This window comes from Plectropomus leopardus, chromosome 17, assembly GCF_008729295.1.
Source record: "Plectropomus leopardus isolate mb chromosome 17, YSFRI_Pleo_2.0, whole genome shotgun sequence".
In the NCBI taxonomy this organism is placed as follows: domain Eukaryota; kingdom Metazoa; phylum Chordata; class Actinopteri; order Perciformes; family Serranidae; genus Plectropomus; species Plectropomus leopardus.
This window is the reverse complement of record NC_056479.1, coordinates 8,318,724-8,335,075: the sequence shown is the minus strand read 5'-3', so window position 1 is coordinate 8,335,075 and position 16,352 is coordinate 8,318,724. Positions and strand designations below refer to the sequence as shown.

General features: G+C 40.7%; 2 protein-coding genes across 2 annotated transcripts; one reads left to right on the top strand and one right to left on the bottom strand.

Annotated features, from left to right (window-relative positions):
* The first annotated feature begins 1,462 nt into the window (after positions 1-1,462).
* On the top strand, positions 1,463-10,843 carry zgc:195001 (uncharacterized protein LOC567531 homolog). The gene is made up of 5 exons (XM_042504129.1): positions 1,463-1,538; positions 8,288-8,311; positions 8,467-8,529; positions 9,137-9,276; positions 10,065-10,843. The coding sequence occupies exons 1-5, from the start codon at positions 1,484-1,486 to the stop codon at positions 10,473-10,475; spliced, it is 693 nt and encodes a 230-aa protein (XP_042360063.1). The 5' UTR covers positions 1,463-1,483; the 3' UTR covers positions 10,476-10,843.
* Positions 10,844-11,445: 602 nt separating this feature from the next.
* On the bottom strand, positions 11,446-16,352 carry akt1s1 (AKT1 substrate 1 (proline-rich)). Its single transcript, XM_042505571.1, has 6 exons — positions 16,209-16,352; positions 14,949-15,690; positions 14,594-14,858; positions 14,430-14,513; positions 14,166-14,338; positions 11,446-13,266 (listed from the first exon to the last, which is right to left on the bottom strand). The coding sequence occupies exons 2-6, from the start codon at positions 15,339-15,341 to the stop codon at positions 13,129-13,131; spliced, it is 1,053 nt and encodes a 350-aa protein (XP_042361505.1). The 5' UTR covers positions 15,342-15,690; positions 16,209-16,352; the 3' UTR covers positions 11,446-13,128.

The window sequence follows — 16,352 nt, the reverse complement described above, 5'->3', positions numbered from 1 at the left end:
TATTTATTTATTCATTCATTTATTTGTGCACCACAAACAATATGGCTTGTTATGTATTTTGATTGCACAAGACATCTTGGTCCATCCTGTGTGCACACAATGCCGACAACACAATAACATTTGCACAAGATTAACCCTTCAAGACCTGGTGCTACATCATTTTTCTTGTGCTGCTTTCAGATGCCTGTAACCACTATTTAAACTTTTGAATTCTGAGCCAATTGATGCAATTTCTTTCAAATATGTGAAAAATGAGCAACTTGATAATAAATGTTTCATATATTAGTAGAGTTAAAAATCATTTTTCTTTTAAAAAGATAGGGAAAAATCTTTATAATCATCATAGCATATTTCAATTTTAATTTGCAAAGTCAGACCATTTTTTTAGACACTCTCTCCAGGTCATTTCAGTGTTTTGTTTTCTTCTAACTATCTTTTACATTTAAGTTTAACTATCTATTTTTTTTGCTTTTATTTTTATTTTTTATTTATTTTCAAGTAATTTTCTTGTACTTTTAACTAATTTCTTGCTAATTTTGGGGTAATTTCTTCTTTCGTTAGTTATTGCCTTCTTGCAATGTTTCTGGAGGAAATCTAGACAATTTGCTCAGGTTTCAAAGGGCTAAAAATATGCTTTTGGACCACATGGCCTCTGCAGAAAGTACTTATATTTCTAAATATTACTTTCCTCAGGCTGCACTGCCCCCTGCCCTTGCATTATGATGTGGCCAAAATAGTGGCGCTCATTACAAATGAATAAGTGCTCAATTAAAAGCTACTTGAGACGACTGAAAATGTCAGTAACATCTGCGCTCACAGACTAGTTACAAGCTGTTATTTTCAAGATCTGACCACACCAGCACTTCAGTGCACTTCACTCCAACTTCTCTGCCAGAGTGCACTTACAGTCACTGCTGATTGATGGGATCTGAGATTGACGACAGCTCTCCACTGAGAAGCTGGCTGCCATCTTAAATACTGACTGCCACGACTCCCCACACAGACACACACACCTATAGCCTGTGTCAGGGTCAGTTTAAGCTGCAGTTTTAAAATCGGTGGCTGTTCATCCACAGGTCAAAGGTCATAATGTTGCTTAGGTTGCAAAACAAAGCACAAATACATAAAGTGTTTTCAGGCATCAAAATCTCAAATATTCCAGACATGTGAGCACCATTTCACATGAATGTGTCTGTCAGACTTGGGGTGTGTGCCTTTGCGCACATGCTTGGTCCATGTGTATGCAAATGAGCATGCATACTTGGGATATACTGGGTATTCACTTGTCTCCATCTATCTGATCCCTAGAAAGGATCCCAAGTTTCATGTGACAGGACCATCCCTTTGGGTAACTGCTGCATCCAACCAAAACTTATGTACATTCCCTCCCCCCTCCGCTTGTCTCCCCCCACCTCATTAGGAAGTCAATAAGAGAGACCCTCCAGAGACGGACAGGCACACTATCACAAGACCTCCCCATTTGATGCCAACCAGCGCTGTGAGCACCAAGGACATCATGCCTGTGCCCAAGAAAGCAGGTAAGAAACCGTCAACACCTGAGTCTCTGCGGGGACCTGTGAGGGACAATACACAGTGCCATGAGAGTGAAAGCATCACCTGTTTGTCATTTATCACTGAAACTACAATTAGCATTTGCTACAACATCAAATAAGTGGAGGTATGTCGTCCTTATAAGGTTAGGGGTTAGAGTTAACCCTTTGGTACCTGGATTGATATCACTTTTCTTGTGCTGCTTTCAGTCCTTTCAAAAGGATTTAACCCTTTAAAGCAGGAGCAAATTGGCTTGAATGCTTCAAAAAACATGGGAAAAAAGGCAATGAGTGACTTGGAAAGTCGGCAAATTGCAAGAAATTTGTAATTTATAAATGTATTAAAAATAAAGTAGGGAAGTTTTTCAGAAAACTGTATTTATAATTATCATAATTATATAGTGAAAATTATGTTAGGGATGTTTTCTAGTAATTTCCTTGTTTGTTCTCTTTTTTTTCTTTGTTTTTCTTTTTTTAATATTAATTTTAGGGTAATTTCTCTTACTTTTTATGAATTTCTGCTCAAGAAATTTCTTGCTCATTGTTTTCCACCAATGTGTTTGAAAGCAATCAATGCAATTTGTTCAGGTTTTAAAGGGTTAACCCTAAGCCTAATCCATGGAAAATATGGAAGTTGCAATGTGTTATACTTTGTGCCACGTTCATTTAAAGATAAAATATAACTTAGTAAATTTGAATCTGAGTTAAATAAATATTTCCTGCTTTTGATAAATGCCATGTGGCCCTGAACTCACATCTCAACTTCGAATTTGAATCACATTTCTTTTGTACTTCTTCTCTCTGCTGAAATGCATTCACCAAATGACAACTCCTTTCTTATATTAGCAATATTAGAGCATTAAGGTCATTCAAAATCCTAATTATTGATTTTGGTTTTTTTCTCACTTTTTGCAATATTATTTGTCAATTTCCAAATTTTAAATTAAGGTCTTATTAATAATCAATCATGCAATGAGCATGAAGACGTACCATGTTGAATTTTAGGCATTTTATATTTTATTCAAAGTGTGTCACCACTTGAGCATAAAACTCTTATTTATTGCTTGTAATAGTGATTTATTATTAATTTATTATGTGTTTTATATGCTGTTAATTTGATGTTATTACACTGCCTCATGCTGATCAGCCTCTGTGCCAAACCTCCTTCCTCACCTTGGATTCTCTGGACCGTAATTCATGTCAGCAAAGTGCATGAACGATCCACTCTTGGGACGGTTATGGTTTCGCATGCACTTATGTCAACTCTTACCGAATCCCCTTAATGCCAAAACCTCATCTGCAATTTAAGAGCTCATATTTCTGCTTGTCTTTCTCCTTTCCGTGCTCATACACCTGTCTCAGCTCCGTCACTACAGGTAGTTCTTCATATAAACATCTATTGTCTATTGTCCCCTGGCTTCTTTTGGATATTCCTAATCCATGCTCAGGGTTTCCTATCCCATAATAGCATACATAACTCAGACAACCCCCCCTCCTCTCAACTCCCAGCCCAAATATTACTAATCCGTCCTCTGGCAGTCGCAGTAATGAAGTGTGAAATGCTGCACGGTAATTCAAGTCCTAAAATGTAAAAGCCCTGGCTCTTTGATTCTTCCATTATGTAACGTAATGCTCTGCTCTTTGACATCTCCTCAAGCATCATCAGAAGTTTACTTTGTCACCATAACTGAGAGATAGTCTCATTAAATAATGTGATTAGTTCACATTGGTTGCATCAACTGAATAATGTTTTTAATGTCTTCATTCTGTTCAGGAGCTCACAGGAGGACTCGAATTTGATAGATTAAGTCCCTTTTGTTTCAGTGTGAGGTCTTGTAGTATTTTTCCTTTTGAATTCTAACTTTTCCCAGAATTCGTCATCCATATGTCTCCATGTGTTCTATTTCCTCCCCTTTTCTACCTCACATGTGAGCAGGGCTCCCAGCCAAGGAGTCTTGAGAGGAACCAGAGGGATGAGCCGGGGCCCACGCCAACTATGCTCATCTCTCTCCCTCCACCTCATCTCACTATCTTCTGATCTTGCTGTCTCAGTGGGATGTTTTGAACCTGATCTGCACAGATAATGTAGCTCCATCCCACTGCGAGGGGAATCTGGGGCAGGAAAAAAAAGTCTAAAACAGCCTCCAAAGCAAACAGTGATCCTCTGTTGGCCTTTTGGCGGAGTCCCGCTGAGCTGTTCGCTCCTGCAAACACGTGCTCTGAAGGACAAAACTTGTGTTTTGTATCTTGTGTGAATCCAAGCCAAAATCCATCTCACTGACAATCACCCTTTTGAAGTTATACCCAAATCCAGCTCAGTCGTTTGACAGTTTTTGCCCAAACTCCAACAGCTTTGTCAAGATTCTCTCTGCTTGATTCATGAGGTGTCTTTTTTATGATCTCGCTGCCCTTATATATTTCAAAGCCTCACACCTCATGCTTGCACCCCACTCCATCTCCTCCATGTCTCTATTAGCATGATGTCAAGTCATCAATCTTTTTGACTATCTGTTTATCTCTGCGGGGCTTTCCCTGTTGATCCCACTGAGCGTGGATCGGCATTCGCTGGGGTTTAACCTCCACAGAGCTGGCCCATCTCCAACCACCCACCTCACTTACTGCCAGCCTGACATCTCACTCCAAGGTTACCCGAGGTGTTCACCGCGTTCCCCTTAGAGAGACATCTTCTCGATTTGAAGATGGATATATTATACGTCTGTCTTCTAATCTACCCTCTGTAATTCCTCGTAATGCCTGCACTATTCCACAAGGCTTTTCTTTCATCTCGTCTCACCTGCTGTGTTCCTTTATGTGTGAGATCAGGGAAGTAGGGGAAGAAAGACAAATGAAGTGATCTGTCACCAGTGTCTTTTTGCTCAAAGACGACTACATGACCTTCACTATATCCCTCTCTGTCCTGCTAAATCTGTCCTCTCCTTGTGTCCATCTGCTGGTCAGACGGACAGTGGTTCAGCAGTCAGTAAAGAAATGTGGACAAAATCCAAGCTCAAATCTGCTTTGTAATTAGAACCTAAGCCTCAGTAGGGTCCGATTAATATTTCTCCATGCCCAGTCAATTATCAGATTTTCGACATAATGATCTCCTGTGTAATAGTTATACTGTGTATATTTAGATTTTTAATTACAGCTTAGTATTTTAGACTTTAAAGCAGCAGCCGTCTCCGCCTTGAAAGCAAACTGTTTTAAAAGTTGGCACTCTCACAACACATTTGCCAAGCTTCGAAGAACCGCGGGCCAGCACGATTCAGGGAAAGCAATGCCACCCCCTCAATCACATCCGATGACTGCAGATGTTTGCCAGACTCCAGTTTGTCCTCCTGGTTTTTACGCTTCGGCTGGCGTCCCCAACTAAGGGTCAAACAGGCGGAGAGGTTATGTTACTTCAAGTTCTGACATGTCCCGGGATAAACCATCCCACCTGAAAGAGCTGACTCTCCTCTGAGGGCACATGAGCACAGATAAATCATCATGTTAAAACATTCAGCGCGGTTATTCAGTGCATTTACATTCATGGTAATAATCGAATAACACAAAAAGCCATGTAAACACTTTACTTTTGAAAAATGTTTTTGTTTTGTTTGGTTCTACTTTTTCGTTTAACAATCTACACATAGCACACTTGTCCAAAGACTCAAAAATCAACACATAAGACACAAATTCAATTCAACATGGAATGTGGACATGCAGAGACACAAAAAAGGCACCATAATACAAAATTTAGAATTCAACAAAAAAGTTTATAAGACAATCAATGTGTTATGGAAAAGGCAGAATCATGTGACAAGATAAAAACACAAACTTAAATTACTTATTTGTTGGGAAATATATCTAGCATGCTCAAGTACTGCACTAAAGTACACATTGAAAATACTTCCACTACACTTTTCTCCTCTCCTCCACTTCATTCTGGTGAGAAATATAGCCCAAAGTTCACAGATTTTACACATAAAAACATACATACATGCATATGCATAATATGATGATCTTTTAAAATATGATGCATTAGAGATTAATATAGGCTCATATAGTAAGCAGCTCACTTAAGCTCCACAGCTTGACTTCAATCTACTAAAACAGTGAAATGCTACTCTCAAATACATGCATCAGTGATAATAATCCAATAATATTGTGCAACATTACAGTGTGCATTTTTTTCCAGAATACCTTTGATACTTTAAAGGTGTGTAAAATGTAGGGACAATTATTGGCAGTCATGGAATATAATATCCATAATTTCTGTTTTTGTTGTATAATCACCTAAAAATAAGAATTCTTGTGTTTTCATCAACTTAGAATCAACCATTTATATGTACAAACAGAGCGGATCTTCTTCATAAGAGTCTGCCATGTTGTTTCTATAGTAGCCTAAAATGAACAAACCAAACACTGGCTCTAGATAGCATGTAACAGCTTTGATTGGTCTGTCACAGTGCAATATTAGGACTATTATGGCACTATTATGACTTCACGATATTGTCAATGTCGAAGTTCTTCAGGGTTATCACAGCTTTTTTTAAAATCGGTGACTTAAAAGCTAGTTTCTTCCCATATGATCAACCAAAGAGAGTGAAAAACTGTACCTTGGTATTATTTGTTTCCATTCTGCCCAATCTGTATTTACCAAATCACAGGCAAAGCAAACTAAAAGTGAACACAGTTAATGTTGCAAAAACAACCCTAAACCACGTTGCAATGCATCATTTCAGCAGTTAATGGTCAAGTATGGTTTATTCACACCAATTTGTATTTTAAGAAAATAACAGAAAGATATAAAATGATATAAAGACTGAAGTTAAGGGATAAGTGTGCAAAATGACGAGATAATGCAGAATATATGAATTTGCCGGTATGATGTAAAATACATCAAGTGGGGTTAGATATTTCTCTCAGTTTTGATCACCACATATCTTCAGTGAGAGCTGGAACTCACTGATACAGAAAATATGTGTGATATTCTCATACTGAATGGGAAAATGCTATTCTCAACATAAAAGGGAACATTTATGGGAAACCCTAGTGGTTAAGTAAATGTGTCTTATGTTAAGCCTGTTCTCAGGCCCACTAATGCATTTACTACACAGCCATGAGCTATATGACAATCACACTTCGACGCTCCCTTATATGGAATCAGGCAAAATTGTGTGTTCTGTCTAATTTTGGCAAAAGGACACACAAAATTAGTAAATGTGGTGATGTAACAGCCTGATAGGTGAGTGAGAGCAGTCGGTGTGAAATGTGAGGAAGAGAAACTTGAGCATGGGTGACTTACTTATGCAGGGGGGTGGGGTCAGACGATGACCTGACCGGCCAGTATTGAATCAGTTTTCTCCGAATGTCAGAAGACACAGTGACTCACAAACTGGAGGAGGAACAGACGAACAGAGATTACACACCATGACAACCATGCCCACAGGCGGTGTGAAGTAACAGCATCATACAGAAATATTCTTAGAATGAGACCGCCTGCTGTCACTGGCCATGATGTGTGTCCTCAGATGCACACAAGCTCCGGCCTCCGGATTCCTGATGTTGAAACCTAAACCTTCATGAATCAGTGCTGAGCCGACAGTGCATGCATACTCATCTGTGTGATCTACTATATGTTGAGAGTAGCAGGTGATTTACTATTGATGAATGACAGCTGGACAGAGGCACTGATGAAGGGAGAGGCTACAGAGGAAGGTGACTTGTTGGTGCCACACTGGAGCATAGGTGTTGTGAAACAAGGAGGTTGGGGGTCCTCTGCAATTAATCTAATTTAATTTCCTGCATTGTGGTGAATTTTTCTGCACCATTTTGTGCCTTTATTGCGTCAATTTATGGTGTAAATATCTTTAATTTTTGTCAAAATAAAAGTCCTTGTATGTTTTTTTATTGTGGGAAGACAAATGCGCATGTTCTAAATATTAAGGGGGACGTGTCCCCTGCATTCCCTCCGAAATCTACACCTGTGCCCTTAAAAGTGTGTTTTGTTAAATATGTTAATGTGAGGAGGGCCATAAAATATATTCTATACAATGGTGAAGGACGTACTTGGATCCTTCACTAAAAGACACAGTTCACCCCAAAATCAAATCACATATTTTTCCTCTTACTTCTAGTGTTATTTATGCATTTAGATTGTTTTGGTGTGAGTTGCCACATGACGGAGATATCGACTGTCGAGATGTCTGCCATCTCTCCAATATAATGGAAAGAGATGGCACTCGGCTTGTACACTTCAAAGTGCCAAAAAATACATCTGAAAAACAGCAATGCCTCTTTCCACAAATCATGACCCGGTTCCTCAAGATAATCCACAGATCTTGTTGTGAGTAGTTACATTTCAGAACTATTTTCTCTCTACACCCATCAACCGTATCATCGCACAAAAAGAATTGTGCATCCAGTCAATGGTGAAAGACTCATCGCAGTGCGAGTTGTAATATGTGAGATGCATTAATGGCGTCTTCCTCACCTGAGCTGTCATGTTAGCGGTTGCTAGGCGAGCTAGCAGTAAATGCACGCTTCTTTTTGTGCATCTCTGTGCTTGCTTCTGTGCTGAACTACCAGTATAAAGTAACATAAAATTCACCTCAAAAAAGTACCCTAAAAATGTACTTAATTACAGTACTTGAGTAAATATACATGGTTACTTTTTCACCACCACATATATAGTATCACCTCGTCCTATACTTTATTGCAGTGAAATGACACACTTTCTTTTTCTTTTGCAGGGAGAAAAAACAATGTTGCAGAAGGTAAGGGGCTGCATGATGTCTAAATCACCAAAAGATAATGAGAACCATTAATTATTTAATAGATTGTGTCATGTAAATGTTATCACCCACTCATGATAAAGCTGAATGCATTTTCCTTCTAATTCTCTGGTTATCTGTCCTGTCTGTCACCACAGAGAAGCTGCCACCATATGAGCCAAATGTCCCTGAACCTACCACCAGGGCTGACTTCATGAAATGTAAGGCTTTTTGAATTATTTAGGAGAATTTTAGATATCTTACGTAAAAAAAAAAAAAAAAAAGAAAAGAAAAAGAAGAAAAAAAAAAGAAAGCCGTTTTGAAAATAATTGATGATATTAATTAATGGCAAGCTAGCAGTGGGTGTGAAGTCACAATAAAATGCATTAAAATAATATGGAATGCAAAAATGTATCTTTTTCAATATGTTTGTTGTTATTTGAGTTATTTAAATATGAATTTAAGAAACCTAGTTCAATGTACATATATGTAATAATCAGGAAATCTAAGCTTAAGCCATAACATTAGCCAGTAAACGAGTCTGTGATTATTAGATGAAATATGTATTTTGGACAAAAGATTTCTGCTGAATAAGAAATTAGTAACTTAATGATTAAACTAATTTTATTTAGTTTTTTTTTTAAATACAACATCGCAGAATGAAAACATTCTGCAGGAAGGTCCACTATAATATTTGTTAATTCTTCTTTTTAAATGTAAAATCACATTTACAAGTGCTGATCTCTCTCTATACTTTACATCCCATCCTTGTGTAAACTGCTTCTTCACCTTTAGTCTTCCTCTCTATGCTTGTATGACTTCTCTCAGATTGGCTCCCGCTCTCTATGGATGATAAAACTGCACAGAAACTGTTGTGGATTTCAGAGGGCGGCTCCAAGGTGGCCCGCACGTCAGATGCCGTCTGCCCATATCCCAACAGGCCTGAGAGATATGACCACTCACCACAGGTAGGCCTGGCTTCTGAATCATAAAATAGTTATCTTAATTGCTTTTGGCAAAACAAAACAACACCTTTAATTTTAATAGTACTTGACTATAATGAATCAGTGATGTTCAACTTGCAGCCACATTAGGCCCCCAGCAGGGTTCTGGTTGGCCCCTTAACCTTTTTCAAATTCAAAACAAAAAATAAATTGATCCTGCATTTGTTTTTTCTTTCTTTTTAAACCTTGATATGGCCCAGAATGCTTAAAACAGCATCAAATGGCGCTTGTTTATCAAAAAAAAGTGCCAGGAGAGGATCCCTCAAACCCCACGACAGAGGTGCAGTCTTAGACCCGAATAGCCTCAATTCCTACAAATGCCCCTACGTACATCTGACTTGTGTTGGGATGCTGTGTCTGGCCCCTGGCCTCTTCCTCCTCCTCCTCCACAGGCAAAGCAAGATGAGTTTCCCTGTGATAAATAATAGGACATTGGTTTTCACATTTTACTTTTATTTTTCTGTGAGTCGACCACCCGACCCCCTCAAATTTGGTCTCCCCCAATGCTGATGCCATGGCTACAGCCTTGGTTCAGTTGGTTCAGTGTATGACAAAAAAAAGCAACAAAGTCACATTTCAAAAGGTGAAGGAAGGGAATCTTTTGTTCAAAAATGACTTAAACGATTAAACAATTGGCTGCAGATTAAGTTAAAACTGTTCAAGTCATCAGTACATGGACTGGGGACTCTTGTTTTTTAACTTCAGACTGCAGCTCACTTCATCTCCTGCTGTGTCCCCCCACCTTTCTCTAGGTGCTATGTAAGGAGGGTCTGATGGGCTACCGAGGATACTGGGAAGTGGACTACGACGGCTGGGTGGTGATTGGGGTGGTTTTTGAGGGTGCACCCCGGAAGGTCCAGGACGGGCGTGGAGCCTGTGGCATCGGAGAGAACAGCAGCTCCTGGGGCGTCGGCTGGTCAGGCTCCTGCTACCAAGTGTGGCACAACAGTGAGAACGTGGACGTCCAGCTCCCCCTGTCCACCACCATGGGCGTCTACGTTGACCAGCCCGCAGGCATCATCAAGTTCCTCACAGTGGAGGGAGAGGGAGAGAAGGAGGTGCGGCTGATTCACAAGTTCAAAGCAGACATCACAGAGAAGATTTTCCCCGGCTTCTGGGTTGGCACAAATTCGTTCTGCCTTCTTCGGAAAAAGGATCAGTGACACAGTGGAGGGCTGAGGAGGACGGGAGGGAGCGAGGAGGGTGAAGCAGGAGGTGACAGGAAGGAGATGGAGAGCTTGTGATGTTTGGGGAACAAGTGTTGGAGTTGTAAAGCAGAACTGAAGCACGTTTTGTTTGCTTTCTCTGGTTGCATGAAGAAAGCTTATTCATCTCTTATTATATCCAGAGATAGCTTATATTACTTTATTTACTACTGTGTAACTATTTATGTATTTTATTTAACGTAGAATTTTAGGTTAATGTTTTTGTAACAAGCGGGAATTTGCATGTACTAGAGTGCTTGTTTAACTTAAAGAGTCTGCATCTTTTTTTATGTGCTAAAAGTAGTCAATAAATATTATGTAATAAAGCTGACTTGCATCGTTTGTGTGTGATACTGCACATCAGATTTAGGCAGAAATCAGGCAATTAATCCTCTGAAACCTGAGCATATTGGTTTCACTTCTTAAAAAACAAATAACAACACATGGCCCCAAAATTAAAAGAAAAATAGTTTACCTTAAAATAAGCAAAACAAGTCAAAGACAAACAAGAAAATGTACTATAAACTGCTGAAAATTAAAAAGTGTGAGCGCGCATGTGTATATATATATATATATATATACATACATAATATGTAACATAATGTTAGTTTTCTGAACCTATTTCCCTAATTGTTCTTGAAAACTTCTCTAATAATTCTTCCATCTTCAGAAAAATCTGTTTTCTAGGTAATTTCCTTCACCTTTTAATAATTTCTTGTCATTTGTGGGCCATTTCTCACCAAGTTGGTCATTGCCATTTTTCCATAGGTTTCAAAGGGTCAAATAGTTTGTGAAAGGCCCCTGCACCCAGCTGATGTCAATCCAGTTTTCAATGGGTAACTTTTTTTCACTTCAGTAGAGTGCTGCTGCCCTCTAGGGGCCTTCAATAATATCCAAACATCATCACATTAATATACCATGAGTCTTCTTTTCTCTTGGTGTTGCTCCTTTATTTGAAACAAAAGTACTTAACAGAACATTTATTTGTTTTTGAAATGTCAGAGATGGACATTTGTTCCTTTCCAATCAACCTCTCTCTCTCTCTCTCTCTCTCTCTCTCTCTCTTTCTCACACAGTCACTTTCTCATTCATTCTGTCATTTCAAACCAGATCTCTGGAGCAAAAAAAAAAACAAAACCTAGAACTCAGTATTGATTTACAATCATTCTATCAGTCAGTCATTCATTGGCAAAAATAAAAGTACAAATAGGCATGTTATGAGGAGGTGCTGGTGTCCTCCGCTCACATTTTTGAAAAGCCACAAGCTTCATGTTAAGTCAACCATTTCTCTGGTTTCTACCCCTTCAAGGGATAGATTGGTGTTGGGTTTTTTTCTGGGGGATTGGACGATGTCAACACATGACCTGTTGGTCTACCTAACCTGCAAACGATAGGAGCGAGCAGGTAAAACGTCTACGTGGTCCTGGGAGATCACTGGCTCTTGTGCCTCATGCTAAAACTTCAGAAGAGGTAACTGACGGCAGGGCCACGAGTACGAGCTGGGAGGCGGTTGGCTTGGCTTAGCATAAAGACTGGAAGCAAACTTACAAGTTCACAATTACACCCTCCAACACAAAGAAATGTGAAAATGACCATTTTAAGGGGCTAAATGTAGGTTATAGTAACGCCAATTCATTTAATTCAAATACAAACTGTACACAGCTTGTTTGCATCTAATTTCACTAGTTAAATTACATCGACATTGTCATATGAGACTAGATGTGGTATTAAATTTTGGATATTAGTGTTGTCTTTTCCTGGTTTTCAAGGCAGCATCACAGCAAAGTGGTCATTATATCTTCATCAATAATGATTTATCAAAAATTTATTGTGAAAATATTTCCTAAAAGCAATGCCCCCAAAATAGAGAGCCAGGCTAGCCGTTTCCACCTGCTTTCACTCTAAGCTAAGCTAAGCTAACCGTCTCCCCAGTGTTAAGACTAAAATGAACTGTTTAAGCTAATTTAATATCATATTTCAGAAAAGTGACCAAACTGCCATCCTTCAGCCATATATTGTTTAGGGTAACATAGCATTTAGCTTTAAAGCTACTACACATAATAACAATGCTAATATATGATGCTACAGCATTAGCATGCAACATTGGAGCCAATGATCAACCAGCTAGAGACAGCTGCTCCCTAAACGCTCATCATTTAAAGGTAATATTGCCAATAAGCAAACTTCCCAAAACCTTTATCAGCACACAAGGTGCATAACTATCAACAATCAGCCATTAGGCTACTATACACCCTGTTTTAGTGTCGTGGTTGGCCAGTGCAGTGGGGCACTACACGCTCGTCTTGGGAGTCCAATCCTAACATAGTGTTTTGGGATGTGTAGTAGCTGGTATTGTGACACGTGTGTTGTTGATGTGGGGGAATAGTGTTGAAAATGTTATTAGTGTTCATAACAACATTTCTCTTTCCTCGAAGCATGTGCCGTTAATTTTGGTTAGTGAGAAATAAATGGAGGTACTAGCTTTTACAGTTTTCACATCCTGCACGTCACATCTGCCCGCCAATCCAGGTTTCCTCCCATCACGACAACCTTTCTCTCTCTCTCTATCCCTTTCACTTTCTCTCCATCCACTCGCCTCTCTGTCTCCCTCTCAGTGCTTGAGAGAGAAGTCCCCTGTGTTGAGACGGGGCCGAGGCAGGGCCCCAAACATTTCCGTCCCATCGTTGGCTCCGGGGGCCAGCAAGGCCTTCATACTGGCTGCGATATGCTCCAGGTCAGCACAGCCCACCTGAGAGACAAACACACAGAGACCGGGTGCACTTTATACAAGGTGATTAGAAAGGACTAAACCTGGACAAAAACTGAAAAATTCAGTGAAGACTTCCTCTGTTTTATACTAACTTTTTTTAAAACTATTCTCTCAGAAAAGGGTGTTGGACAGTCTGACAAGTTATTTGAAAATATTTGCCCGGCATGACCTCGCAGGATTGTCACACACACTTTTACGGTCACATGAACTGATGGAGCTGTCACGGTCATTGGTTGGCACATCAGAATAGCGAGAACTGAAAAGCTCCTTTGTCTAGTCTTCAGACAGCCTGACATATATCAACTGACATTAAAAAACATAAAAACAAAAAAACTACTCAATTATCAAGTCATTCATTATCTCTTCAATATTTTTTCTAACTTTCAGAATGCATGCTTTTGAATTTAAAGGCCCCATGTAGTGCTCTTTTTCAGCTTCATGTTTGGCTTTTGGGTTCTTACTATAACATGTAGGAAAACATTATTTTTCCACGCTGTCTGCCTGAATATACCTGTATCCACCCTCTGTCTGAAATGCTCCGTTTTAGGGCACTGTCTCTCTAAGTCCCCCCTCCTGAGTGTGCTCTGGTTGGTCAGTGTTTCTGTGTCATCAACATCTGCACTCTCTGCATTTCTGCACTATCACTGCAGCTGGGGAATGACTGGTCAATAGTCAGGCTGCTCGAGAGTTAGTTAGCCTTGCAGAATATGTGATCTACCTCAGTTTAAAATAAAACAGCTTCATGCTATCTGAAAACTTGAGCTAAACTCACAGATAGCCAGCTCACCCACTAATCTCCCAGAACATCTTAATTTCTTATCTTAATCTCTGCATGCAAACCAGCAGTTCTGTCCTTTTGCACACTGAAATGAGCTCACCCGCTCTCCACTGTTGCTGTCTCCTTGAGCCCTGTTTCCTCTGCAGCCCCACACAGGCACAGACACAGGTAGTGATCGGGCAAGAGCCATGGGGTGGGCGTTACGGGACGAGTACGCAGCATGACCCATAGCCATGCCGCGTGTCGGCGGGGGAGCGTCCTCACTCAAAGAGCCTGGAGAAGGTAGAAGAATGTATGCAGATGATGCACAAATGTTTTCTGTGCACATATGCTGCTACTTTCAGAAAGCAAACTAAACTCTTACCATCAGTGCTCTCCTCCTCCCCATCCGACTCAAAGAACGGCTCGCAGTCCCGAGACAGCGAGTCCTCGTCCATAGAGAAGACACCTGAAACAAAAAGATAAATCCTCAGAATGGATGCAAGTCAAAGTGCTTAAAAGACACAAATTAACTGCATGGCTCCTCACCGGCACTTTCATTCCCATAGGGTCTCCTCTCATCCATGTCCTCCTCCTCTTCCTCGTCCTCACACTCTTCTTCCAAGTCCACAATCCCAGATCTCTGTCTCCCCCGCTCTGCCTCCAGCACACTCTTCTCCATCTCCCTCTCTCCATTACCGTTCTGCCCGCCGCCCTGCCCGGTCACAGCTCCCGCATTGTAGATTGATGGGTAGCTTTGGGAATATCTGCTATTGGGACTAACTCCACCCACGCCTCCGTCTCCTGTAAAGCTCTGCAACAACAACAAAATCCACCAAAATATGGGTGTGAACTTTTTAAGTGAGTATCTTTGTGCAGTACTCAGCACATACAGGTCACTTACCCCCCTGTGTCCGGGGTCAGAGGTCATGTCAACCACCAGCTTGGTTCCTCCCTCTCCCCCCGCCTGGCGTGTGTGCTTTTGGGCTGTTAGCATGGTCGTGGAGTGCAGCACGCCGATGTCATCCATGTAGCGGCGCGCCGACTCAGCCAGAAATCCTTGACCCCATACATTGTAGGAGAAGTCACACTCCTTAGGAAAGGCACTGCTGCTCTCCCGTTTCCTCATCCCATCTCCGCCTCCAGCCGAGGACCGGAACTTCTTACATGCTGTAAGTATAGCCAGGTCGCAGCCAGACTTTTGGCAGTACATTTCTGCAGCAGAAAGTAGCGCCAGCCAGCTCTCTTTGTGGTTGTCTGGGATCTCCGGCTCGGATGACTGGTTGATGGAGGCCATAATGGTGCTAAGTGCTGTCTACAGCTTTCTTGATGAGAGAACTGAGAAATGCTGATGAATGATGAGGAGTTCTGAGGTTTACACTTATCAGACGCTTGGATAAGGTTGGATTCTGGGGGCAACGAGTACTGACGGGGAACTTTGGTAGCTGCAGTGTATCTGACTTTGTTCAAAAGTCACTTGAGTTTCTTCTGTCCTGCTGGTGTTAGTTTTAGCACTGGTGAAATGTAAGGGGAAATAATGTACTAGGTAAAGAGGCACTGGGTGACTAAGATATGATATTGGGCGGTGTCCTTACACACTGAAGAGCCAGGGGAGAGAAGAGATGTTGCCAAGTTGCTGGTGATACCTGAAAAATAATCAAGATTATATGCCAAAATCTGAAAATGACAAAAGATGCATCTCACTGTCAGTACCTGCTTGTCCTTTCCTCTCTTTAAAAGAGTATGAGTAGAAAAATAATAAACATTTGAATATGTGCATATAAACATACAAAAACAACCTGCTTAAGCTAATCTGTCTCCAGACTGTCGCAGCCTCCACGAGCTGCTTGACACCAATCTATGCTAATGCTACTGTAGCTACTGTAACGTTAGCAGCTGTCGCTTTACAATGACCTGCTCTCCATCGACCTACTTCACTGCCATCTTTGCAGTCGTTACTGTCTTGTTATAAAGTGCACGCCAAGGACCTGTCCTGCACGGTTTCTGTCGCTGCAGCAGCTGTTGTTGTTGATCTTGTTATTTATTCTGTGTTGTGTGCAGCCTCCTCATGATGGAACCACATTTCACCTCCATTTTTCAGGCTTTAACAGGAGCCGAGACGCGCAGGTATAAGTGACAGAAACGAGGCCAGACGTTCACCCACCTGTTCAGTTTCTTTCTTCCACGTTGCCAGATGTTTATCAATCCTTAACTTTATTCTTTTTCTTTTGGTCATACGTTTTCTACATTCTCCCACGGTTTCTCTCCCCTAGCTAGGCTCGACACCAGCAGCAAGCTAGCAAGGACT

Bases quoted from the DNA above. Each gene is read 5' to 3' on its own strand.
- zgc:195001 (XM_042504129.1), top strand. From the start codon at position 1,484: ATGCCAACCAGCGCTGTGAGCACCAAGGACATCATGCCTGTGCCCAAG. The intron at 8,312-8,466 runs GTAAGGGGCTGC...CTGTCACCACAG, and splicing joins AAAAAACAATGTTGCAGAAG to AGAAGCTGCCACCATATGAG. The intron at 8,530-9,136 runs GTAAGGCTTTTT...GACTTCTCTCAG, and splicing joins CAGGGCTGACTTCATGAAAT to ATTGGCTCCCGCTCTCTATG.
- akt1s1 (XM_042505571.1), bottom strand. From the start codon at position 15,341: ATGGCCTCCATCAACCAGTCATCCGAGCCGGAGATCCCAGACAACCAC. The intron at 14,514-14,593 runs GTGAGGAGCCAT...TTTTTGTTTCAG, and splicing joins CTATGGGAATGAAAGTGCCG to GTGTCTTCTCTATGGACGAG. The intron at 14,339-14,429 runs GTAAGAGTTTAG...TACCTTCTCCAG, and splicing joins GGAGGAGGAGAGCACTGATG to GCTCTTTGAGTGAGGACGCT.